The sequence below is a fragment of the Corvus moneduloides genome, chromosome 8 (genome assembly GCF_009650955.1).
Source record: "Corvus moneduloides isolate bCorMon1 chromosome 8, bCorMon1.pri, whole genome shotgun sequence".
In the NCBI taxonomy this organism is placed as follows: domain Eukaryota; kingdom Metazoa; phylum Chordata; class Aves; order Passeriformes; family Corvidae; genus Corvus; species Corvus moneduloides.
Genome location: NC_045483.1, coordinates 4,199,787 through 4,224,756, shown reverse-complemented (window position 1 = coordinate 4,224,756; position 24,970 = coordinate 4,199,787). Strand labels below are relative to the sequence as shown.

The window sequence follows — 24,970 nt, the reverse complement described above, 5'->3', positions numbered from 1 at the left end:
CAGGGGGGGGGTGTTGTCTCTGACGTCACGGGGGCGGTGGCTCTGACGTCACGCGGGAGGTGGTCCTGACGTCACGGGGCGGGCACGAAAATGGCGACGGCAGCGGGAGCTTGGCTGAGGGGCTGTGCGAAGGTGACGTCTCAGGGCGGGCCAAGGGCGAGAGGAATGGGGACGAGGGAGAGCTACTCCGTGTCCTACCGAGCTGCTGCAGCTCCCGAACCTGCCGGTGACGGGCGGCCTCTGGCTCCGGGGCTGGGAGCTGTCGGGGTGCGGGGCTCCAGGGGCAGCTCTGCGAGGCGTGAGGGGGGGGTTGGGAAGCCCTTTTCTCCTTCTGCCCTGTGGATTTGTGTGTGGAGGGGCGGTGTTGGGTAAGTTCTTGCAAATAAAAGTTCTTGTAAGTCTTGTGAAGTGGTTGTGATGAGGCAGCACCGTCCTGGCAGCAGAGGTGCTTCGAGGTCTCCTTTACTTATGTGTCAGGAAAGGTTCTTCCCCCAGAGGGTGCTGGGCACTGCCCAGGCTCCTCAGGGAATGGGCACGGCCCCGAGGCTGCCAGAGCTCCGGGAGCGTTTGGACAGCGCTGCCAGGGATGCCCAGGGTGGGATTGTTGGGGTGTCTGTGCAGGGCCAGGACATGAACTGGATGATCCCTGTGGGTCCCTTTCAACTCGGAATATTCTGTGGTTTCCTAAACACACTCGTGGCACTCGAGGTGTGATCAAAACAAGCAGAGACCCTGTGTTTTTGCTGTGCATGCCTTGGCTGTGCAGGGTGAGAAGATGTGCTGGCCTGGGACCTTCTCGTGCAGCTCGTGGGTGTGTCGTGGCACTTGAATTAAATTGAAATAAAGAAAACCAACCCCAGAAATGAAGGAAAGCTTCCCATTTGGAAGCTTCTCTGCTGGGAGATAGGAGCTATGTGGAAACCAGCTAGGATGGATACAAGAGAGGGAGTCAAGGCAAGCAAAGTGAGCTGAGTAAAACATTGCTGTGGTCTTTTTCTGTTTATGTCTTAACACTGATGGCAGGCCCAGCATTAAAATCTTGTTTTAGATAGTAAAATAAAAGAAGGAAGCTAAGAGAACTGATCTTTTAAAGAGCTGAGGTGGAGGTAGGAATTGAGATGAACAGAAAAAAATCAATGTTATCAGCAACCAGTTCTCAAATGCATGTGTTCAGTAAGGCAAGCAGTCTGAATCCTGTAGCAGCATAAATCACTACCTGCAGAAAAAGAAGAGGAGAAAAAAAAAAGGCAGGGAAGCAGCATCCAAGGATTTAAGTAATGTGCATGTGCTTTAAATAACTGTCTGAAGTTAGTGATACTACATGGCTTCTAAGAATAAAAAGGTACACAATAATGTAGTGGCTTGATTATTTATTTAGTTTTTAAATCTAAATGTTGAACTAAAATATGATTTCCACGCTGGTCTATTATTGCTGTGGTATTACCTGTGAGTTGCTGCTCTTTGTGTGGGTGTTGCCAGCATAAATCCCATCCCTTGCATGCATCCCATTGGTTCTAAAACTTTTCAAGGTGACCTTGTTAGGAATATTCCTTTGCTCCTGCAGCACCACTTATGTCTCAAACAAGTGCTTACCAAACCATGGTTGATAAATGTCTGAACCTTTGTTTCTCCTGCTGTGGTGGGACACCATTCCCGGCCATTCTAATGCGGGTTGGCTGCAGGAAAAGCGATGGGACGGAGGGAAAGCCTGGGGTGGTTTCAGGAGAGGTGATCCCAGATTGCTGTGAATGTGGTGAGGCCCTGGCACAGGCTGTCCAGAGAATCAATCTCTGGCCACCCCATCCCTGGAAGTGTCCAAAGCCAGGTTGGACAGGGCTTGGAGCAACCTGGAATAGTGGAAGGTGTCACTTCCAGGGGGTAGCACTGGATGAGCTTTTATGTCCCTTCCAACCCAAACCACTCTATGATTTTATATTTTATATTCCCAGTGATTCACCTTATTTATGCCATCATGGAGGAAAACTGCTCCTTTCTTTGTACTTGGAAATGAAGTAGTGGAAGGAGCAGGAAGTGTGTGTGGTTTGCAGGCCTGTCACTGCTCGAGAAGCAGCACGGTGTTAAATAGAAATGTGCCTGTGCATACTCAGGTTTTTCCCTCTCAGACCTTGCCAAGGACACACTGGCACAGGTGGGTGTTGGCACACCTGGGTGTCAGGTGACCCCAGCATAGCTGCGTGTTCTGCAAATAATCCTGGCCGACTGCTTCCAGAACGGGGTTGCCTTGGATTCAATCTCTACTAAACAATGTTTTCTTTATTTTTGGTAAGACCCACAGTGACTCCAGTAACTTCATCATCATTTGAAGGTGTTGCAGCTATTGTTCATCGTCCAAACGTTACAGTCGTAATTCAGCCCTGCTCACCAGTAGTTGTTTTATGTCACCAGGGGTGTTGAATGTGACTGAACACTGAATGTTCACAGCAATATTTATTTTCTCTATTACCACTTCTTACTGTTTGTTGTTGTTGGGGTTGGATTTTTTTTATGCACGTGATTTTGTTTGTGCTAAAATCAGAGTTTCCTTATCACAGTAGACTTTTGCTTCTTGCCTCCAAGAGTTCATCGATGTGTTTTACATCAGTTCTTCAGCCAGGGACATGACAAGTGTTGAAAGCCAACATGAAAGAGGGGGAATTATTAGAAGGATCAAAGGAATTTTTACTTCCTGACCCCAGAGTTTCTGCTGTTTTTAGAGGAATGCTGCTATCACAATGTGCATTGTGGAATTGCCCTGTGTTCTGGGAGCTAAACAGGCGCCTCCTTAGGGCACAGCCAGTCTGTTGCTCACTCTGGGGTTAAGAATTAGTGCTGCCAAAAATGTGTGTTGGCAGACATGTTTTCATATACTTCATGGCACAGCTGTGTCTCTCCTGGGGGTTTCTGTCAGCAGTTGTCATAGTAAGACATTTGTGTCTCCACACTTTAGGCTGACATAGCAAAAGTGACAGAAATCTGTAGCAAAGATCAGATCTGTGGGCATCAGCCCCAGAGTGGGCTGGCTTTGGGGAGCTGGGAGAGCAGAGCCATTGTTCTGTCCTGCCTCCTTTCAGACACAGTCAAGCTGTGCTGCTTTTCAGGAATATCTTTTAGCTACTACTAGCCCATTACTTTTGGAGCCAGATCATATCGTGACAACTTCCTTTAAAATCCTAAAAATAATTCTCTGTTTGGAAAGCATATTGGCTTTTATACCAAACTTACCTTTCTAAAGCCTGCTGTGAGGTAATTAAGTCTTTGAACACAAAGTTTTTAGGTCTCCAAGGGACAAAACTGTCACATTATCTGTGTCCTGACAATCACTGTGTGTAGCTTCCTCCCAAAAGCGACTGTTCTGTTCATTTTTGTGACTTTTGCCATATATTCCTAAGATTATTCCCCACAGTCAAATGTTCACTAATGCCTCTGCTCTTTTGGTTGGATAACTAATGCTTCTTGAAATTATTGTTGTTTATTGTGGAGAAATTGGGAGCATAGGCATAAATCACTTAGTTTTAGTTCCTTCCTGTTCTTTCAAAAGAAATCAACCAAATAAAACACATTAATTATTAGTTACCTAACACTATCAATATACTTAATGTAGGATTTTAACTGTATAGAAATTAAGTCTACAGAAGCATTCAAATGCCAGGGCTTTGTCTACAAAATGTGTGCTTGTTCTGAAAATCATTAAGTGGTGGATAAGAATTCAGTTTGAATACAGAAATCCACAGTGCAGTTAAAAGTTAGGCCCTTTCACAGCAAAATACCAATAATCCGCATGAGGGGCTGTCCAATTGCTTTAGAAACAAAAATTGCTGGTCCCGAGAAAACCAGGGAGAAAGCTAAAGTCAGTAATTAAAGTTGACAGGCCTGTAAAAGCCATTCTCTGTGTATTTTACATTTACTCTTATCGTATTTGTTAATGAAAGTATTAATTCTATTGAAATATACACTCCCCACTCTGAATATTGCATTAGACTTGCATCATCTATGAAAAGAAATACTAACAGCAGGGTCAATTTGCTGTAAACCCCAAACTTGACTAAAATTAATGTTTTTACATACTTTGTAGAATAACATTGTATTAGTAAACTCCCAGAAAGAAAACTCTGTGATGTTAAGAGAAAAGTAATTAAAGCATATTTTTGTTTAGGACATAGGGGATGTTATATCTTAAAAGCTTTCAAACGTTGGGTATAAGTTATATTTCCTAATCATTTACTGAATAAAAGCACTGGGTAAAGTTATATGTTGCTGTCTGCATACAAATCTAACTGTTTGCATCTTCTGTATTTGTTGCCAACAGCTGAGAAGACACATACCAGCATACTTGGCTCCTTGGAGGGTTTCTCCCCGTGTTTTTAGGTCCTCCAAATCAGAACTCAAGCCAAATCTAGCCAGTGATGGACTTGCCTGTGCTCCACTTCAGATGTTCACCGAGGAGGAAGCCATGCTGAAAGACATGGGTAGCTATTATATCTGTATTTAAAATTCAGAAATGTTTTAACTAGAAGGGATATTGTAGCTTAAAATTTTGTTTTCATTATTTATTTCTAGTCAAATGTTGAGATTGTTGGGGGAGTTGTGCTTTACGCCTTGTTTTGCTTGGGCTACTTGTCTGGGTCAAGTAGTCAGAACACATGCATAACCTGTCAGAAGCACCACATTCCTGTTATATTGATCCCAAAGGAGACTGTTGGAATACTTACAGGTTTTCTTTCTTCTCTTTGTTACAGTGACCAAATTTGCCCAGGAACGAGTTGCACCTTTTGTACAAAAAATGGATGAGAATGCAAAAATGGAAGATTCCGTCATACAGGGACTGTTTGAACAAGGGGTCTGCACACTTTTACCTAATCTTTTATTTGGAAAGTAACATCATTTTATGAATCTCTAACTGTGCCCTGTTCAGATTATTAGGTGAAAAGTTTGAGGGATAAATTCAAATGAACTAATGCATCGTTAAAAATTTTGGGGTTGTCAACCACAAGACAACTTTCTTTACAGCATTATCTCTCTCCATCTTTTACTGTCATTTTTTTCCATCTCCCCCATACCACATACTTCATCTTATCTTTTAGTTCCTTGTCTTCCCTCCCTCACTTTTTTTTTAGTTGGTTAAGCATAATTGGATGCTGGAAAGGCCATGACTCCAAGTGTTGATGGAAAAGAGTATCAGGAGTCTTCTATGCCTTGCTGGGCAGCCATGAGGACTTACATTGCCAATATCCTCATGTTCATTCTTAGATTCAATTTTAGCCTTTCCTGCTATCAGAACCAACAGATTGATGTATTTGCACCTTTTCCATTTCAGCTGATGAGTATTGAGCTTGGGGAAGAATATGGAGGAACTGGAGCTTCATTTTTTTCAATCATATTGGCGGTAGAAGAATTGGCCAAAGTTGATCCAGCTGTGGCTCTTGTGTGTGAACTCCAAAACACTCTAACAAATAAGTTGTTTACCACCTATGGAACAGAAGAACAAAAGAGAACTTACCTGCCCAGGGTGTCTAAAGATACAGTGAGTCAAAGTCTTACTTTACTTAACTATTAAAATTATATTATGGTTTAGTAATGTTAGTGGGGTTTTTTTTCAGTGATTAATGTGTGTCTGCAGCTCTGGAAAATATGTGTGAACTTTGAAACACTGGTTAGAGCTGAGATCTGTGGTGATATAGATACATCCTGTCATCAGTAGCTGAGAGGTAAAAGTGGAAAGGCACTTATTAGTTTCATTAAAATTTAATTTACTGTGGAAAAGAACCATAAAACAGTTGACTTTGAGAGATGTGTAATTACACAGTGTTTCTATTCTTAATCTCCATAGCTGAAGCTCAGTTACTTTAATGCAATAGGTTAAAATGTTTGAATTTAAGAGACTTGTGCTGGTTTATAAGTATTTTCCTTGTAGGATTTGTTTATATTTGTGAAAATTAAATTGGCTTTTTCTCTTCCCTCGACAGCTAGGGAGTTTCTGTCTTTCGGAGGCTGGGTCTGGCAGTGATGCTTTTTCCTTGAAGACTCGAGCTGAAAAGAAAGGAGACTACTACATTATCAATGGCTCAAAGATGTGGATTAGCTTAGCAGAAGATGCAGGAGTTTTCTTTGTCATGGCAAATACAGACCCATCCTTAGTAAGTTGCTACAGCATTGTTGCATTTCAGTGACTGCTGCTGATGTATGAAACTGTGGATTTTATATTAATAATCTGATGTTAGAGGTTAATACTCTGTGCACCTTTTCCTAGCTGACTGCAAACCTTTAAAAATATTTCCCAACAAAAATTGAGAACTTGGCGAACAATTTAATAAATTCATCCAGCCAGGGAAAATAGAAATGGCAGGATCATGGTTGTTTAGGTGAAGAGCACAGCGCTGGTGGTGTTCTGAGTAACAGGACTCACAGTCTTAAGTTTTTCCAACCTTTCTGACTTAGCTGACAAGTTGCTCTTGTTAAGAGGCAAAATGGAAAACTAAAAAGTATCCTATAGCAAAGTAAATCCAATAAAAAATTACATAGCTGAATATGCAAGTGTCAGGTTTGTCCCCAGTGTGGATGTAGGTAGTAGATTTTGAGTGGTATTAGTATGAAAAACGGTTTTTGATTATTTTTAACTCCCCCCAGGGATACAGGGGAATTACCTGCTTCATAGTGGATCGCAACACAGAGGGGCTTCACGTGGGGAAAAAGGAGGACAAGCTGGGAATCAGAGCATCTTCCACCTGCCCAGTAACGTTTGATAACGTGAAGGTACTGTAAGTTCAGCTGTTAAAGCATAAATTTGGGTACAACTGGAACCTGACCACACATAAGGAATGAATATTAACTAAATTCCCTGTTTTTTTCCCTTAGACACACTGATTGTTTGGCATATATTAACATTTTCCTCCCACAGAAGTCTAGAGAGGGGTTGAATTTCTTAAATTTTGATGCATTTTTTTCATCAGTTTTATAATCACATGAATCTGGGCATGTTCTAATCCGATGTCCTAGGAATCAAATGTCTGGTTTATGTTTTATGCCTTCACTTATGAGGAACAATTAATAAAATATGTACACTGATTGATATGTGAACCCTGTTAGTAGTTGCAAAGCAGAATAGAACAGGAGTAATTGGGTGGTTTTATATTTTAGGTTCCTGAGACCAATATCCTGGGACAAGTTGGACAAGGATATAAGTATGCCGTTGGAATGCTCAATACTGGCAGGATAGGGATTGCTGCACAGGTGGGTCATCGGGTTTATTACTGAGCACAGCCAGGATATAACTTGAGTTTGGACTGAAATGTATGGGGTATTTAAAGCTGTTTAGAAAATACTTAATTAAAAGCTCAATTGCCACTAGATGTCACTGTTCCTGTAGCAAAGTTACAGTGAGGACAGGAACACCTGCCAGTGGGAAAATTCTCCCGTGGTGACATAAGCAATAGACTCAGAAAACATTAAATGGCAATTAGCTTGTCTTTGGTCGTTAACTTATTGCTACTGAGTTATGTCAACATTCCTGTCTTCCACTGTGAAAATTTATTTTATTAAAAAAACTAACTTTGGAAAATATAACACACTGAAATGCATTATACCAACTGGGATTGTGTGGGGCTGGCAAATGTAACCTAGTACTGACTGATGTTCTTCCAGCAACTTATTTTTAAAAGTCAACTTATTTTTAAAATAAATGTAATTTTCTCTATCAGAACTGTTCCATTTCATTGTTGTGTTTGAAAATTGCCCTGTATGGCATCTTAGGGGAAAATATTTACTGACCTTGGAGTTGTTTCAAAATGTATTTTGCTGTAAAGTCAATTTGAATCTCAGGTAGCTGCTGATCTCAGTGGGAATCAGGTTCAGCCCTAGAATAAAATGGCTTGTGATAAGGTTTTTTTTTTAAATTATTTTTGAAGTAATCATCGGCATGAAATTGAGACTTTCCACATGGCAGTACACTATGCTGATAATTGGGCTGTCTTTTCCATCATTTCTAAAGATTACCTGTGATTAAACTTTGTCTGATATGGCATTTAAAAAGGGCTGTGGGCCCCATTGTTCCCAGAGATATAAATAATATAGAGGCTCTGGCAGTAAAATACATGGTCTGGATTTTACTCTTAATTACTCCAAGTTACACCTTAATTAAAAGTTAAGGTCAGGTAGTTGTTATATCTTAGTTACTGCTTTCTTGACACCTTCAAATTAAGAGAAATGGACTTGACAAGAACAGCAGCTCTAAAGCCCTGTGGTATTGAGTTTAGTTTTGCAGTAGTAATAGTTTTAAAAAATAATGAAGATCTTATAAAATGTAATTGTGGCTTTGAAAACAGTTTCAGATGGTTTTAGTGCAAGGCAGCTGCATATATTGTTGGAGGTGCTGAAGCTGATGTACTTGGCTCTTTTATATGAGTTTATATAAAGAAATAACAAATCAGATAATGGGGCTGATTAGCAGCAGACTGCAATATTTTCTTTTATTGTTTTCCTAGGTATCTTTTTTTTTCCTGTTGTACATCATTAAAGGTAGTTTTTCTAAGCAGCTTGATGTGACAGCTGCCTACTCTTGTCTTTGTGGAAAGACAAAATTGGTCTAAATTCTTCTACAATTGTTCTGCAGAGTTGGAAGATAGTGGAAGAAATGTTATCTCTCCTTCCACTCCACTAAGTTTCTAACTTCTGAAATAAATTGCTAATTCTGGCAGTTTGGTGTCCTCTAGAAAATGAGAAATTATTTTGATTATGAAAATAATTTTGATTAATCATTCAGATTATTCTTCCTTTAGTAGGGTAATGTAGATCTATAGATCTTCAGTTTATAGTCATTTTCTCATGCAATTATGAGTTTTCCCAGAAACACTTAATAGTTTTGCAATTACAGCTGACCCATAAGTATTGTTCAAAAATTAGTAGTAGTGTTTTCATGTGGTAAGAAATGGGCATGTAATAGGTTTGTTCCTGAAACTTTTCCTTATTAAAACTCACCTCAATTTGTCTGATAACTGTAAAATTCTGGCTCCTAGGATTCTATATAGAAATTTTAGCAATATCTAGGTAGGAAGAAAACAACTTTTCTCCTGAATATCAACCTGCCTGACCAGAAGATCAACTGTTATCATCTCCATTAGGTGCATTCAATTAATCAATTTTTACTGACCATATCCTTATTTTTCCTTACAGATGTTGGGACTGGCCCAGGGCTGTTTTGACCGTACCGTTCCCTACACAAAGGAGAGAGTCCAGTTTGGGAAAAGCGTGTTTGATTTCCAGGTACTTGTTAATGGACACAAGGGATGTTTCCTCTAAGAAAGGAGCAGTGACCACAGTAATCAGAAAAATGACTATTATTATTTGCATAATCGTGTCATGTCTCTCCTCCTCAATATTTGAGAAGAATTTTTCAAAAAAAATTCTGGATGAACATTCATCTGCCATGTAAAATTCGTCAGTTCAGTGCTGTGTGCCTTTGCAGCTGCCACACGAATAATGTAAAACTTTAAAATATTATTGACATATTCCTTTTGCCTGATAACTTACTGACATTCTTTGAAAATAATACACATGGAACTCCCTTCTCTTCTGATTTTAATATCCCACTGTACTGAATGTGCTCCAGTTTTTATACCCTTTCCTGAGGTGTAGAGGAAGGGCTTTTTCTGGAGACAACAGAAATGATAAAAAGATGAGGAAAACTGATTGAATTATTAGGTTTCCTGTGGTATACAAAGACATTTAGTTTTCATTATAATATCTGTTTCTTGCGACGAAAGAGAACTCTTTGTTGCAAAAATGATGTATAGTTTAATAAGGAAGATACATAATTGTAATTACTATAGTAATTTTCTTGTTCAAAGAAACCTACATCTCAGCTGAAGAGAAGGAACATTAGCACTACTCATAATTTATGCAAATTTTAGGAAGCAGTCATAGATACCTAGGAAATGATTGGAACTACGTCTTTTGAATGGGAAATGGAATTTATAATTGCCAAATCATTTTGGTATTTTGACCTGCCTATATATTTCTGCAAATCTGAGGGAACAGTGTTAGTGTTCTAATAAGATGAAAGATTTCATTGTGTTTTAGACTACTAAATGTTCATTTTCAATCATCATAATATTTGGGTGTTCTTAAATAAACCCATTCTTCCGTAATACCATTCAGATGTGAGCTCCATCACCTCTTTCCTTCCCCTTGAATCCATTCTTCAGTCATGTCCTCTGTACCTTTAAGCTGCTCCTAAATCTTGTCTCGTGCCTCTGGGACATGGGAAGGAGTTGTTGCCTCGCTAGTTCTCCACTTTATTCAAGGAATACTTGTTTACAAGTCTTCCTTGGTTAAGCTCATCAGGGAGCCAGACTTGTTACTGTCTCAATGAAAAGCTGCAGAATGAAAACGCAGCTCTGACTTCCTCATGTCTTTGTAATCCCGAGGAGGATGTTAAGATTGGGGTAAAATTTTCCTTTATATTCCTGGGTTTAAATAGGTAACCTTCTGTGCAGCCTGTCAGGCAAAATGAACCCCAGTGCTCCTGAATCCAAGAGAAGGGAAGGGGAGAATAGGAGTGCAGTTCCTGAAAGCACTTCAGTGGCCCAACCTCTATCAATAAACACAGAAGTAACATGGAATTACGTCCCACCTGGATTCCATATTTTCATTTCAGAGTGCAGGCACATTTCCATGGGGACAGAATGGTTGTTGCTGGGAATTCCAGCGGGGCTGTGGCTCTGTGTGAGTGCTGTGGTGCTGTTGCAGGGGATGCAGCACCAGATCGCCCAGGTGGCCACGCAGCTGGAGGCGGCCAGGCTGCTGACCTACAACGCGGCGCGGCTGGCGGAGACGGGCAGGCCGGCCATCAAGGAGGCCAGCATGGCCAAGTACTTCACTGCTGAGGTACCTGCATCTCCCTCACTCCAGGGCTTCATTCCACTGCTGGGAAAGCTGCTGTCCAGTGTGTAATTCATAATTCGTCTTTGCTGTGGAATCTCTGGATGTACTTTCATCTTGGCTGTCACATCCCTGGAGGTGTTCGAGGCCAAGTCAGATGGGACTTGGAGCAGCCTGGTGTAGTGGAAGGTGTTCATGCCCATGGCAGGGGGGTTGGAATGAGATGAGTTTTAAGATCTACTCCAACCCAAACCATTCTGTGTTTCTCAGTCCATGCACAGAATCTAAAGTAAGTCACCAAGGAGTAAGCTGCTCATGCCCCTAAATAAAATTTTTAAAACCAAACAACAACACTAAAAGAGGAAAGTGAATGAATACTTGCACTTACCTAGATAAGATTTGATTTTATCAGAAATCTCTTTTTGTGGCATGAGAAATGACACTGTAAAGAGTTCATTTGTGACCATTTCAGCTCTGCTGGTCACATCTGTGAGTCTTAAAATGATTCAAAACTGGATGACTTCTATCCCTTTGCAATTGCTGTCTTGCATACCACTGCTGGTCTTGTGCAGAGTGCAGCATAGAAAGTATTGCTGTAACAATTAGTGAACTCCTGGTGTCCTCTGATTTCGAAAAATGTAATTTTTATTCTAAAGTGGCTTACTGAAGATGAATACCAGTATACCCATCCTTCTTCTCTCCTGTTCTAGTCACTTCTTTATTCCCTGTTTTGTTATTAATTAGCTACAAAGTATAAGTTTTACCACCCCTGTCCTGAAGTTGACTCCTGTAACTCTGAAAACTCTTTTCATAGGTTGCAACACTGACAACCAGTAAATGTATTGAATGGATGGGAGGTGTTGGATTCACCAAAAATTACCCGATAGAAAAGTACTATCGTGACTGCAAGATAGGTGAGTGACACTTTCTTAACAAGTATCCCTTGTAGCATTAGTGCTGTTAAAGTTTGAGGATGAAGGACTGGCTTTTTTTTCCAGGATATTTTTTCCCTGAGACTGTATCAACACTAATTCAAAGGCTCAGATATAAAACTTTAGGTATAAATGTATGTACGTGCAAGGCTAGTTATAATATTTAATTGGATACCAATAAAATACAGACACAAACATTGTGTCCCATTCTACTAAGGAAATTTCAGTAAAAAAAAATGAAAATGCCTTCTTTGGCTTTAAGATCTGAATCTATGTGGAATTTTATTTTCAAGGCTTCCTTGAATCCTTGGAGCCAACAGTTTAACATTTTAAACAATATTACCCTTTGGCTTTTATCGTAATAGCATTTGGAACTTCTTCATTGTTGTTGGCTATTTAAGAATTGCTTTTCAGGAAAATGTCTTTGCATTATGTGGTGCCAGCCTGAAAAGTGCTTTAATTGTTACAGATAATAAAATATGAACATTTGTAATATTATATAGATAATTATAATTCGGCACTAATACTTGCATAGTAAAGCTTCATTTCATAATTGTAAAGGTTCTAACTGGACTTTTAGGATGGTATTTTGGTCTCTCTTCATAAATTCACTGTGGGTTTATAGTCCACTAATTTATTCTCTTCTGATTTCAGGTACAATATATGAAGGAACTTCAAATATCCAGTTGAGCACAATTGCAAAATTCTTAGCACAGGAGTACTGAAACCATAAGAACTTTCTTGACTGTTATATGAAAATTATTTCCCTGGACACTGATTGTGAATTACCCATTTATTGTAATTACAGAAGGCATTAATGGCATCATAAATAAGAATACATCATCACAGTGAAATCATAGGGGAAACCATGAATTCCCCGTTTCAGGAGAGTGAGTAATTCACGTGTAATGGTGAATTCCACATTCAAATCCAAACTTCTTTCTGCCTGAGACACTTCCAAGCACTGGATTTAGCTCCCTTAGGTCATGCCAGCAGTTCTTCTCCGCTTGGAGATTTCAAAGTGAAAACAAAGGAATCCAAATCCCTGGCATGCCTGGTGGGAAGGGCTCTGTTGATCCACCTGGGAGGAAGGATTCTCCACGTGCAGCAGAGCTGGTGTGTGGAGTGGAGCTGTTGTTGGGAGGTGCTGCCTGCATGGGGTGCAGAGAGAGGGAAGTGGTGGTTTCCTCTCTCCCAGGCAGAGTGATGGAGCTGCTGTAGTTGGAGTCATTTTTATAGCAGCCCTTTATAGCAGTGTGTTCTTAAGGATATCTTTGTAATTAAGTCCTTCCAGCCCCAATTTGTACTCCTGAAAGGTGGATAATATCCACCTCCCTTTCCAGCCTTCTCAGCTCGTAAGGGTTTTAATCTAAGAGCCTATTTATAGTTCTCCTTTCATAAAAGGTTGAGTTGAAATCTTTCTGAAATGGGGTTAAAAAAGCTCTAGTTTTTTTAAGTTCTGCAAAAGGACAGATACAAGCTGGGTAATGGGAGTGCTGTGATACTACCTCACAGTAGCCTTTCCACATTCAATGCATTTTACAAACTTTAAAGGGAGGAACTGTTAATTTGCAGCCTAGAATTCCTTGCTCCTGGAAGTTAGTGATTCTCTAGCACAGTTTTTCTCTTCTTGAGAGACAAAAAGGGCAGGGGGTTGGGAAGTATTTGCTTTTTTTATTCGTCTCTGTTTACTCTAAAATTAGACATTTTATTTACAGCAGAAACCTCTTCAGTGCTGGAGAGCTAATTAACTAATAATCAAGAGACAGGAAGCTTAATATATGAAAAATCATCCTAATTGCTGTAATTGGCAATCTGTTTCAAGTGTTTTGGGGAGGGAAGGATTGGTTTTCTGGTTTTGGCTGACTTAGAAGAATCTCATTTTTAAAGCCTGCTTTTCACTGATGATTCACTCTGAGTGGAGCTTAGAATGTCGTAGGCTGAGATTCCCAGATGATTTCCTGGCAAAACCAGGGCAAGTGACACTTAACAAGTGGGATTTGTAAAACAAGCAGTGCCTTAGACAAAGAAACAAGCAAGGATGAAAAGCACTATTAAAAAGTTTTCTGACTTCAAAGGGAGGCAACTACTTTAGTGAATTAATCCCCCTATATACACACTTTGCCTGTTAATGGGCAAAGAATTATTGTGGTGATTATCCTTATGCCAGTAAAGAAGCCCCTCCCATATCAATTTGATCAAGAGCTTTGAGGTTTTCAAAAATAAATGAGTAGGAAGGTAGACTAGATGATTTCTGGAGTTTTCTTCTAGCAATGTTATTGTTAATCATTATCATTATTAATACATTTCAGATTTGTTTGCAGGCTTTCAGCTGAATTGAAACAGCTGGGGAAATTTCAATTAGAATTAACACTACAAACACCACGACATTTAACTACAGTTACTCTGCTCAACACAGAGTTAATCTGAAGTGATCATAACCACACTCCAAAATGCTTGAGTTAATGTTGATTAATGTGCTGAATTGTGCCAAGGTGAGGCAGCCCTTGGCTGCTGAAGTTTAACCTGCTTTGCTCACATGAGTGTCCCCAGAAAACACGGTTTGGTTCATAGTTTTTGCTGTGATCTCCTGGTTTGAGACACTCTTAGCCTGTGTCTAATCTGCAGTTTTGTGTGAGACTGAGGACTGGCAATGCTTAACTGATTCAGTGCAGTGCCAGATACAAACCCTTTGTGGAGGAAAGTGCCAAGCTCTTTGAAGGACTGGTAAGGGCTGGATATCCAGGATTATGCAAAAGGACTCTCTCTTTGTGTAGAACTGTGTCAGGTGTCTGTTTGAAAAAATAACCAGGAAAAAATGAGATTAATGTGATTCCTCACAGTCTGATCTTGGATGCCTGAGTCCAGGAAACAACGTGAACATCCTCATCAGCTATTCAACAGTAGCTGATGAGCTTTTTTTTTTTCAGTAAAGTGAGGTCAAGCCTTTAACTAATGTTACAGCTGTAAATATTTCATGTTGTTGTTATGTATGCTGTATTTTGTACACAGTTTTGAAAAAAATGTGTCTATTGTATTTGTATACAAAATTCTATGGAGGAATATGTGCACAAATCAATTACAACCCCTGAGTATCTTTCCTTGTTGTTTTAAAAGGACCGGTACCTGTGTGGAGAGCCTTGGCTACTCTGGGATTCTGGAGAGAGTTAACTAAGAGACTCACAGAATGTTTGGGTTGGAAGGGACCTTAAAGCCCATCTTGCTCCACCCCCTGCCATGGGCAGGGACACCTTCCGCTATCCCAGGCTTCTCCAAGCCCCATCCAGCCTGGGATTATTTCCTCCCCTCAAGCCTGATTCCGTCGCTGCTCTGAACTCAGATGTTGGGGTAGGAATGAAAAGTGCTGTGCTCTTGTCCAGGAGCTGTTGAGAGCTGCCTGTGCTCCCCAGCTCCTGTTGTGGTTTGGGACAGGCATTTTTGGGTGGTCATAAATGGCCATTCTGCATTTGCCACTGTGGGCACAGGCTACAGAGCTGGTGTGGGCAGTGCTGGGAGGCTTTCTGTGCTTTTAAGCTGCTTTATATACTCAATATGTATTTTCTTAGTGACTTTTCCCTTTTTACACCCTTAGTCCATCCAGTCTGTTGTCCTGGAACAGCAGCTGCAGTATCAAATGTTGCGTGTGAGCTTCCCAGGTTAGAAGAAAAGCCCTGTATTGAGAATGTATTAAAAAGTGTCTGTATTTTATTTTTGGCTTGATACAATGCTAATCTTGTGTATCAGGTCATGTTTTCTAATAACTGTAATTTAAAATTGTTACAAGATCTTCCAGGTTTTGTACCAGGAGAAAACGACTGTGTCATCTCTTGGGTTTCTCTGGTTCTGTTCTGGTTGGTAATCAAGGCAGATTTCCACAGAAATCACTACTTGGGAAATTCTCAAATACAACATTTTATATCATGTTTTCTATGCTGTTGTTCTTTCTTTCATATTTTCTTTTCCCCGTGTAAAGATTGTGTTAGAAAAGGCTTACATGAACTACAGAGTAATTGTTCTTTGGGAGCCTTTTGCTGTGTAAAGACTTTTCTAATTAACATGTTATTGCATTTCCACTTGAAAATCTCTTGGTGAGAGACACATTTCAAGTTGTTCTACCAAGCTAAGCTCGATTGGAAGCCCAGTCTGCTTTGAAAGCAGCTGTCTGACTTCCCTGAGCTGGTATTGGATACACAAAAGCTGAAGAAATGCTTTTCCTCAGCACCAAAATGTATTCAGGGTAACTAGAAATAACCAGGGTGTTCCCTAATAGCTTGTTTAATGTTCAAAGGAACATGCAGTGTACACTGTAATGTTTTTTTCTGGTGAAATATTTAGAAATATAAATCAAAAATATGTGCAGTCTCACTAGACAGTAATAGCATTTTTATATATTTTGTCTTTCAAGATCATTTGGATTTACATCTTTCTGAAACTATTCTCTCTCTCAGTAACTGTAGAGCTGCTAACACTGGAGGACTTAAACAAACTAAAAAAAAAGTCAAGTTTTTAGGGATTTTTTTTTTTGGTGAGGCTAAAGAGGGGCTGTTTGCTGCCTTCAGTCAGGATCATTCAGCCCAGTCTCAAGCAATGCCCCACCCCTCAGGGAACAGAACCATTTTCTGATCATCCTTTTCATCACATCAAGTTTGCCACAAGTGTCTTGGATATTTTTGGCCTGAATTGTTTTCAAGGACATGCTGTAAGATTTTTCTATTCACTAATTTGCATCCTAAATATGCAACTTAAATGCAAATTTTTCAGTATAACCAGAGCAGGTTTAATTTGATACTGTGTTGCTGAGGTTTTCTGCCTTTGTTTAGATGGTACCCAAAGACATGATAATTACATGTTAGACTTAGCTTCTCTGGGTACTTTTAGGTTTTCTGTAGAAGAAATTTGCTAAACTGACATAAAAATGATCCAGAAATAATTTAAAAGTCTGGAAGCATAGTTAAACAGTGAAGAGCTCCCCAGAACTTGTTTGGTCAATGGAGCTGCTGAAGATAGAGTTGCTACAGAGCAAACGTGTTTCAGGGCCAAAGCTGGTGCTGTTTTAGGAAGAGACCATCAGCCATTCTGTTCCTGAGGTGGAGGATGTTGGCCCCAGCTGTTCCCATCAGAACTGGACAAAGCCTTTTTTTCAGCTTAAGTACTTTTTGAACTTTGAAAACATTTTGTGACTCCCTGTGATGTACTAACAGATGCTTAAATGGCACAAAGGCTCTATTTCTGTTCATAGTCTTGTTTTCCTCATGTTCAGAGAAAAATTCCTTGTGTTCCACTGTACATTTTTTACCAAACATACACTGTTATGCTCCCTTCTTAAATTCCTTATTATTCAGGTCTTCTCAGTGTTTATCCAACCAGGCTTTAGAAGGAAAATAATTTTCTGCGTTTAATTACAGCAGTGCCTACATTTGATTGATAGGGCAGGTTATTTTGACTGTTGCTTGAATAATAAAAGCTGGATTCAGCAGGATATTTGTCATAAAATACATTTGACTGCCATGCAGGATTCACAGTTTCCAAGGACCACAGGAAGGTGCAGCAATAGATCTTCCATTTCATGCTTGGAAGTATTTTAGCTCTACCGTACTTTGACTTCAGTGATCCAATTTGCAGAGATAAACAATTCTCTGGCAGTAATGCAGCTTGCCATTATTTAATAATTATTTAAAATGTGCCTTGTTACCCTTGTGTAAGAATCTGGGCTGCAGGGGAGTGGTGGTTGTGCTCTGATTCTTCAGGGGCTGACACAGCACCGGGTTAAAGCACCCGATGGTCTGGTGTCTCAGACTGTTCGAATTTAATAGCAAACCTTCTCTATCCTGCTGCTTCTATTTAGAAGTGTCCAAAAATCTTTTTTTTTTTTTTTTTTTTTTTTTTTACTGTAAAAGCCTTCTGGCACTAAATTACATCTATTTCTTGACTGAAACATATCTGCTCTATGCTAACCTCATTATCCAGGAATGATTTCTAGAAGAGGAAGTGAAGAATAATTAAATCATTCCTAACTGAAGGAAATGCTTCGCAGAACTATGCAAATTCCAATTTGGCCAAGATGCTGTGGTTTCAGATTCTATTTCTGGGAAGGGCAGAGGGAGAAACAGTTATTTTTGGAGTCATGGGCAGCTGGGTTCTGGCTACAATTTTCTCTCTTACCTTGAGCTGAGAGTGGACTGGGACATCCATGCGGAGGAGGAAGCACAGTTCCTGCCACCACCCTCCTCAGTACCTGTCCTGCTGCGAGTGCTGGTAGATGAAACTTGTCCCTCTTGCTGCAGGTGTCACTTGCTTTGGTTGGTGCTGGCTGAGACCCCGAATTGGGGGATTTTCCTGCCAAACTGTGCCTCAGCCCTGATCTGAAGCAGCAACTTGTCAGCAGTGGTGCCCTGCCCTTGCTGTCCGCACAGGGCAAAGCTATGAGGGCACAGATACTTCTCCCACTTAGCCTGGGATGCAGTGCCTGGAATAAAATCAGGGTTGTATTTTGGAGGTAAAAAATGAGCTTGCTGTGTGTGCTCAGCAGGAGTGCCTGGGGGAGCCCACGGGCTGGGCATGGCCCTCATCGGGCTCCAGGCTCACATCTTTAGATTTTCACATTTTTCCATCTGCAAATCTCACTCGTTTGAGGCTTAAGGCAAAAAGAGTGTAAAAAAAAAAAACCCTCACAACAGCTCCTTTTTTGTGGGAATGTTTGCAAATCTATTAGTGATGTGTAATTGAATTATTAATTGGGAAAAATATAATTAGAGTGCTGGAAGAACAGCTTTTCAGTGCTCCACAACTTTGGTCTTTCAAGGAATCAGATTGCTGAAATGAGTTATGCGTTCAAGAAATCTAGTTAGAATTAAGAACATATGTCCTACTTTTCCAGCTTTTCCTTTAAAAGTTGCATATTATAATAATGGAGTGTAAAGAGTAAACTTCAGTGATTTGCAAAAGGCACCAGCCTTGTGCCTTTTCCAAACTGGTTGATTTATGTGCTGTTTGCTGTTTTTGAGAACACAAAACAATTAATTCATGTGTGAAAAGAACAGTGAATTAATCCTAGAGAGCCCTGGAGCCTTTAAAGACCTGAATCATATGTTGAGCTCGTTTAAAACTTGCATAAGAAATTAATGTAGAATAAAGCCCTTTAATTTGAAAAGTGCATCTATAGTAGGTGTCCCTAGGATATCTTCTGCATCATTATTCAGAAAGGTTAAGGAGGACTTTATTTTTTCCTTTCTTTCTTTCTTTTTTTCCCCCTTATATTCAGTATGTATTTTCCAGTTTGCAGCTCAACGTGGTGCATTTCAACGTATAAAGAGGCAGAGATTTTAAAAAGAAACGGGGAGCTTTTTATTCACCTTCCACTTAATTTCCTTGCTGCCTTGCCAGTCCCAGCTTAATGAATGTAATTGCTACCTTTGATGAAAATACTATTATCAAGATCACACATTACATTGGAAAACAGTTTTTCTTTAAACACAGCTACTGCAGTCTCTAATTATGCATGTAACAAGTGGCTCCTGAACAAAAGAGCATGTTGTCTACAATTGCTAGGAATTGGAGCAAGGCAAATTTGAACAAAGAACAGATTAGATTTGCTCCATGCTCCACAAAGCCCATTCCCCTGATTAATTTCCTGCAAAAACTAAAACAATTCTCTCTTAAAAGAAACTAACCCTCATCCCCAGAATGATCCATATGCCATTTGTGTCAATCTATATGATGATAATGGCTACAGATTTAAATTATTAACTATTAGGTGTAGTAAAATAGGAAAGCTCTTTTATAAACTTACCTTTTCATATGTAAATAAGCAGTACAAGGACTTAAGGAACAAAAACCTGACTTTTCTGTGGAAACCAGGAGCAAGAAAGCACCCAGTAACTGAAAGTCTGAATTGTGCATGTATAATCCAATTATTTTGTCAGTTTACTCTGTGCTCCGTGTTCTGCACAGGCACTGCAGCAGGAGAACCAGGTCTCCCAATGTCCTGTTGGGTTTTGCAGGGATGACACATTTGAGGGCTGATTTCCACATTTCCATTTGAGGAGAGATCTTCTGAAAAGGCTTTCATTTAATTCTCAAAAGAAATCATTTTGTCAACGGGTTTTAATGAGTCAGAATCAGAACTGGAGATACATTTTGCTGTTATTCCATGGAAAAGCAGGTAAAATTTTGAATTAGTGCTTGGCCTCTGATAAAATCCTGCAGTATGGATTGAATTGTTTTTTGGTATTTCTAATACAAGGAATTAGTCCCAGCAGTTTAGAACAGTGTTTTTTTTTCATTCCTACTTGTATTGATCCAGGATCCCTAGCTGTGGTACAGGATGCATATAAACCACAGTCAGGTGGGTAAAAGCCAAAAAAAAAGAATTCTGCTCCAAAGTGTTTACAAGCTGGGTTAGGATTGGATGTGGACTAATAGAAACCAGGGTCTAGGTAAGTTTTAAAGGAAAATTGGTGAGCTTCTCTCCTAGGAGGAAAGAATAGCAGGCATGGTGGGTTTGGTGCCAGCAGTGGCAGAAGTGAGGTGGCAGAGGTATGTGTAGTAGCAGCCTGCTTTTCTCTGCACAAGAGCTGCCAGGGTCTTTGTGTCCACAAAATGTCACTGCAGAGAGTGCAGGGACAATTCTGCCCCTGTCACACCTGTCATTTATCCTTCTCAGTCCCAAAATGCATGCTTTGTTTGCAGATTATCACAGTTCTTCCCAGTTCCCATTACTTGTAGTCCTACAAAATCTTTAAAATCTACCCTGCAGATAAGAAAAAAACCCCAAAACTAAAACCCCTTATAACTTTCAATGTGGATAGAATTAATCAAGATGTAATTATGACATCAAATGAAATTACTTGGAACATAAAATCTTTCTTCACCGTCTTTAAGAAACTGAATGAAAGAAAATATAAGTCCTTTCTGTAGAAATTAAAATTCTGTTTTCAGACAGTTTTTCTTGAGTGTTCCAGATACTGTGGGTCTTCTGATGATGGGACACCACAGAGGCTGCACTGGTGAAAAAAAAACAGGAGAAAAGCTCCATGTTCTTAAGGCCTCTGGCTACAAATATCTGTGACAAAAAGGAGCAGGCTTATAATCAAAACAAATATATTCAGAAAATCCAGAATTACTTGTGGTTTAGCTCCTTGTCTCCCCTCGAACAAGTAGAAAGTAATCTCATGAGTTTGGGGAAACACGTTTGTGTACTTTTCTGAGAAAGTGTCAGGCTGTGAGTCTTTCTCCTTTTGGAGACAAATCCATTGTTCATCTCTTGTTTTAATGTAGCAACACACTGTAAAAAAAGCTGGCTGGGGAGCTTGGCAATATTCCAGTGGCACTTGGAATTTTTATCCCTTCATCACACTGTCCCCACTTAGGTCTCACAGCAGCCAAATGCAGAAGTTTAGCACGGTTCCTGGTGTAACCCACAAGTCCATAAGTGTTCTTCTAGGTGTGATGTGGCACCTTATAATGCATTTTTTTTAGCATGGCCTTTGTCTGGAATAAACACTAATTCACAAATTCCCCCCATGGCTCCTGGTGCAGCAGTTGTGTGGGGACACAGCAGAGATTTCTCTGGGGGTGTGATGCACCTGATGGCTGTGGAGCATTGCTTATTTTGCATAGGTAGATCAACCAGAAACTAAAAACTCCAGCCCTGAAGCCTGCACATGGTGCTGCAATGAATGGGAAGGAGCCAGACCCGCTCCCTGGGCAAGCTCTGGTTTCTGTAGGGAGTCCTCCTCTGTCAGAGGGAAGCGCTGCTCCCTCCCTTTACACGCTAACAGGACGCTTGTGATCACAAAATGGGATCTAATTATTATTATTATTAGCCAGTGGTGGGGCAGGGTGGGAAGAGTAGATAGTGGACCAAAGAGGATGATAAAGAACTGAAAAGGAGAAGGCTTTAGTGAGCTTTTACCCACCTCAGTCTCCTTCCCTTCCCCATCCAGTTCTTAACGCAGAGGAGGGGGCAGATCTTGCGTCCGTATTTAAATAATCCCAGTGTGAATAATCTCTTTGCTTTTAAATAATCCCAGTGGAGATGCAAAAGGGAAAGAGTCAGTGCAGAGCCACAGGGAGCTCTTTCCTCAGCTGTGCTGGGGCTGAGCACGAGCCAGCTCAGTGCACCTTGGCTGGCACACAGGGACCGTTTGTCTCACGCTCTTCTCTATCCAGATGTATGATCCAGGGAGAAGGAAAAAGGAGTTGAGGTTTAAACTCTTATCACTAAAGTGAGTCTCCCTCTACATTAAAAAACTATCCAGACATTGTAACAGGAATGGGTTCAGTTCTTATGTCATAAATTTGTGTGTGTAGAAAAAAGACTTATTGGCGAATTTAGCAGTATTTTTCGTTGAACTGGCAGTTGCTAACCATTACACCAGTATTTATTTGATTCTTAAAGAGCACAAAAGCATGGACTACAAATAAAGAAGATGGAGTAATAGCTTTTGACTGGACCACTAGCTTTAAACTTGAAATGAAGTGTCCAGTTTTGAGTTACTGTGTCCAAATGCCATTTGTACAGTTTGAAAAGTGGGGGCATTTTTCCAGCTTGTCACTGTTAGCTGTAGTTCATTCCAGTGAATGATATCACTGAAGGAGCAGTTGTTCTGCTATAAGTACTTCACTCATGACTGGAATGTATTAAATGTATTAATCTGTGCCTGAGAGTGTAATTTAGGGAAGCCCTGCATTTGACACATTCTTGTACATCCTTATTTTATTGCCTTATCCTGCAGGTAACAATGTCTCAAAAGCAAAGGGACGGGATGAAGTTAAAATTACATGTCACCAAATATTATATGCACTTTTTGCCGCTCATTTCTCTGTCAGAATTACGGATTTTCAACAACATTAGTTTAAATATGTTTATGACTTGATTTACACCTCTGATGTCAAAATAAAATGCCAGGCAGGAGCCCAAGGTTTCTAATGAGCTGGGAGGTGAGATGAAGCCATGAGGGGAATGTCCCCAGCCTCAGAGCTCCATCTTTCATGACAAAACTCTGTCGCAGGCGGCACCTGGGCCAAGCAAAGATAAAACGCGAGGGTTGAGTTATCCTGGAGAGTATTTGTCAAACCTGCTTTAAGCCAGCGGAATAAAAATGTATTTTTGTGGCAAGGTTAGGCTTTATGTCAACTAAGTGAACCCGTAAAGCATTTATTGCCACCTCGTGACTATTGCCTGTCATAAATTTGAAACGCTCTTAATCCATAGGTGCGTAATTTCGAGGCACTCGAGGCGCTCTCGCCACCTTCCCTGTAATTATCTCCCGCATTGCTGGGGGAAATTAGGGCTGGGCATGCTTAGTGGTAACAAACAGCATTTTCTGAGCGGTGCTGTGAGCTGTGCACCTGTGAAGAGAAGCACATGGCTTGCTGCCCAAACCAGGTATGGTGTTGGAGCCCTGGCTGCTGCAGGTGCCTCGGTTGGGATGATCAGCCCTGGCTTTGAGGAAATTAAAGCAGTTTGAGTGGTTGGATTGAAAGTACAGCTCTGGTGACTGTGCTGCAAACCATCCCACCTCCCCTTTCGTCCCGGGGTGTGGAGAGCATTTAACAACCGGTGCATCCCTAATTTATGCTCAGCCAGAATTTCCCTGGAAGAGCTGAACCCCTCGGCCTCCAAACACCCTGGGCTGCTCCCTTGCGTTGCCATCCGCGTGTTCCCTTGCACACATTCCAAAATAACCATCCCAGCTGCCCCCAGCTTTTCCTATGGGGCGGGAAAGCCTTGGCTGCGATTCCCAAATGCGGGGAGGTGCCCCCGCTCCACCTGCAGGCATCGTCAGCTGGCAGTGATGGGGATGATGGAGGAGATGGGACCAGTGCCTGAACTCCGACCTTATCGATCCAGCCAGCCCTGCCCAGCTGAGAGGCTGCAGCCCAGTCAGCTGAAAAGGAATTTAAAGGGCTCTCGTCCTCCCCGCACGGCCCCCCTGTCATTAATAATGTTTTCATCCATGACAGTGATAAACACGCGGTACTTGAGGAGAGTTTATTAAGGTCAGTCCATAAATAAAAATTAAAATTTAAAAAAATGGGTTTACACAGATGAACAGATGGATGAATAAAGTGATTGGTAAAACAATAAATATGAAAATAGACAGATGGATGAAGTATCTGGCGGTGATTCTCTAAAAGCCCAATGCCTCAAACGCTGGTAATGTTATACCAGACCCTTCTCTCCTCTCTGATAAAAAACAGATTTAATGAAGCTGCTGCAGAACTTATACATTTCGGGGATCTATGGCCTGACTAATATTTTGTCATTTAATGCCTATTCTCCAGCCTGATAAAAAGGATTGCAGCCATTTCTCTATGTCAGGTATATAACTGAGTGCTACTAAAATTTAAATGTCTCATCTGTCCTTGGATCTAAATACAGATGGCCTTAAACCTCCGAGTTTTTCTTAATGCAGGATGGTATACAATACCCTGCCTGACTTCTTTTATCATTCTCAAAGAGACTCAAAGAGATTTGTATCTCGGTGGAATTCAGGCTACCAGAAAGCAAATATTCTTCTTCACTTCCAAACTCTGAATATCATTCAGAGAAATAAAGCCAAAAAGCCCACTAGTACTTCAGCTGAGGAATTCTGGCAAATCTTTATGCTTTGTAAAATGGAAGTCTACTCATCCAAAATTTTCTTGGGAAGAACTTTATGCCTGGCTATGAGGTCAGTTAAATTATAAATTTTATCCTTAGCTGAGCATTACTTAAAAGTGATGAGGAATTGGCAGAGGAGTAAAGTTCATTGCAATTTTCATGTGATCCTTTTTCCTGTGCTGGCTCTGCAGGCAGCTGAGCTGGAACAGGAGGAGGCATCATTTGGGGAAACTTGTGTAATCATTAAGGGGAAACACTTGACTTGGATTCAAGACTTTGCATTTGCAGCATCTAAAAGAACCTTAATTGTTGTCCCTGATTGAATATTCCATAGTCGTTGCCTCGATCATTGTGATTATTGATCCTTGATTAGCCCTTCAGTCCTCGATGGCCACACAGGCATTGCCTTGCATCCTGCACAGCCACGTGCAGCATTGTTTGCTGCAAATGAAGATTTTGAGTGCAGAATCTGAGCTCAGGACTCATCCAGCCCGAGCTGGCCATCAATTTCCATGGAGAGCAGGTGCCTAAGTGAAATGGATGGGAAGAGAAGGTGCCC

At 40.6% G+C, this 24,970-nt stretch overlaps 1 protein-coding gene across 1 annotated transcript; it reads left to right on the top strand.

Moving 5' to 3' along the window:
* The first annotated feature begins 39 nt into the window (after nt 1–39).
* ACADSB (acyl-CoA dehydrogenase short/branched chain) lies at nt 40–15,726 on the top strand. The gene is made up of 11 exons (XM_032116401.1): nt 40–132; nt 4,307–4,466; nt 4,737–4,837; nt 5,315–5,521; nt 5,964–6,134; nt 6,625–6,750; nt 7,135–7,227; nt 9,166–9,255; nt 10,741–10,878; nt 11,687–11,786; nt 12,459–15,726. Exons 1-11 carry the CDS (start codon nt 91–93, stop codon nt 12,527–12,529), a joined length of 1,299 nt encoding a protein of 432 aa, XP_031972292.1. The 5' UTR covers nt 40–90; the 3' UTR covers nt 12,530–15,726.
* The last annotated feature ends 9,244 nt before the right edge of the window (nt 15,727–24,970 follow it).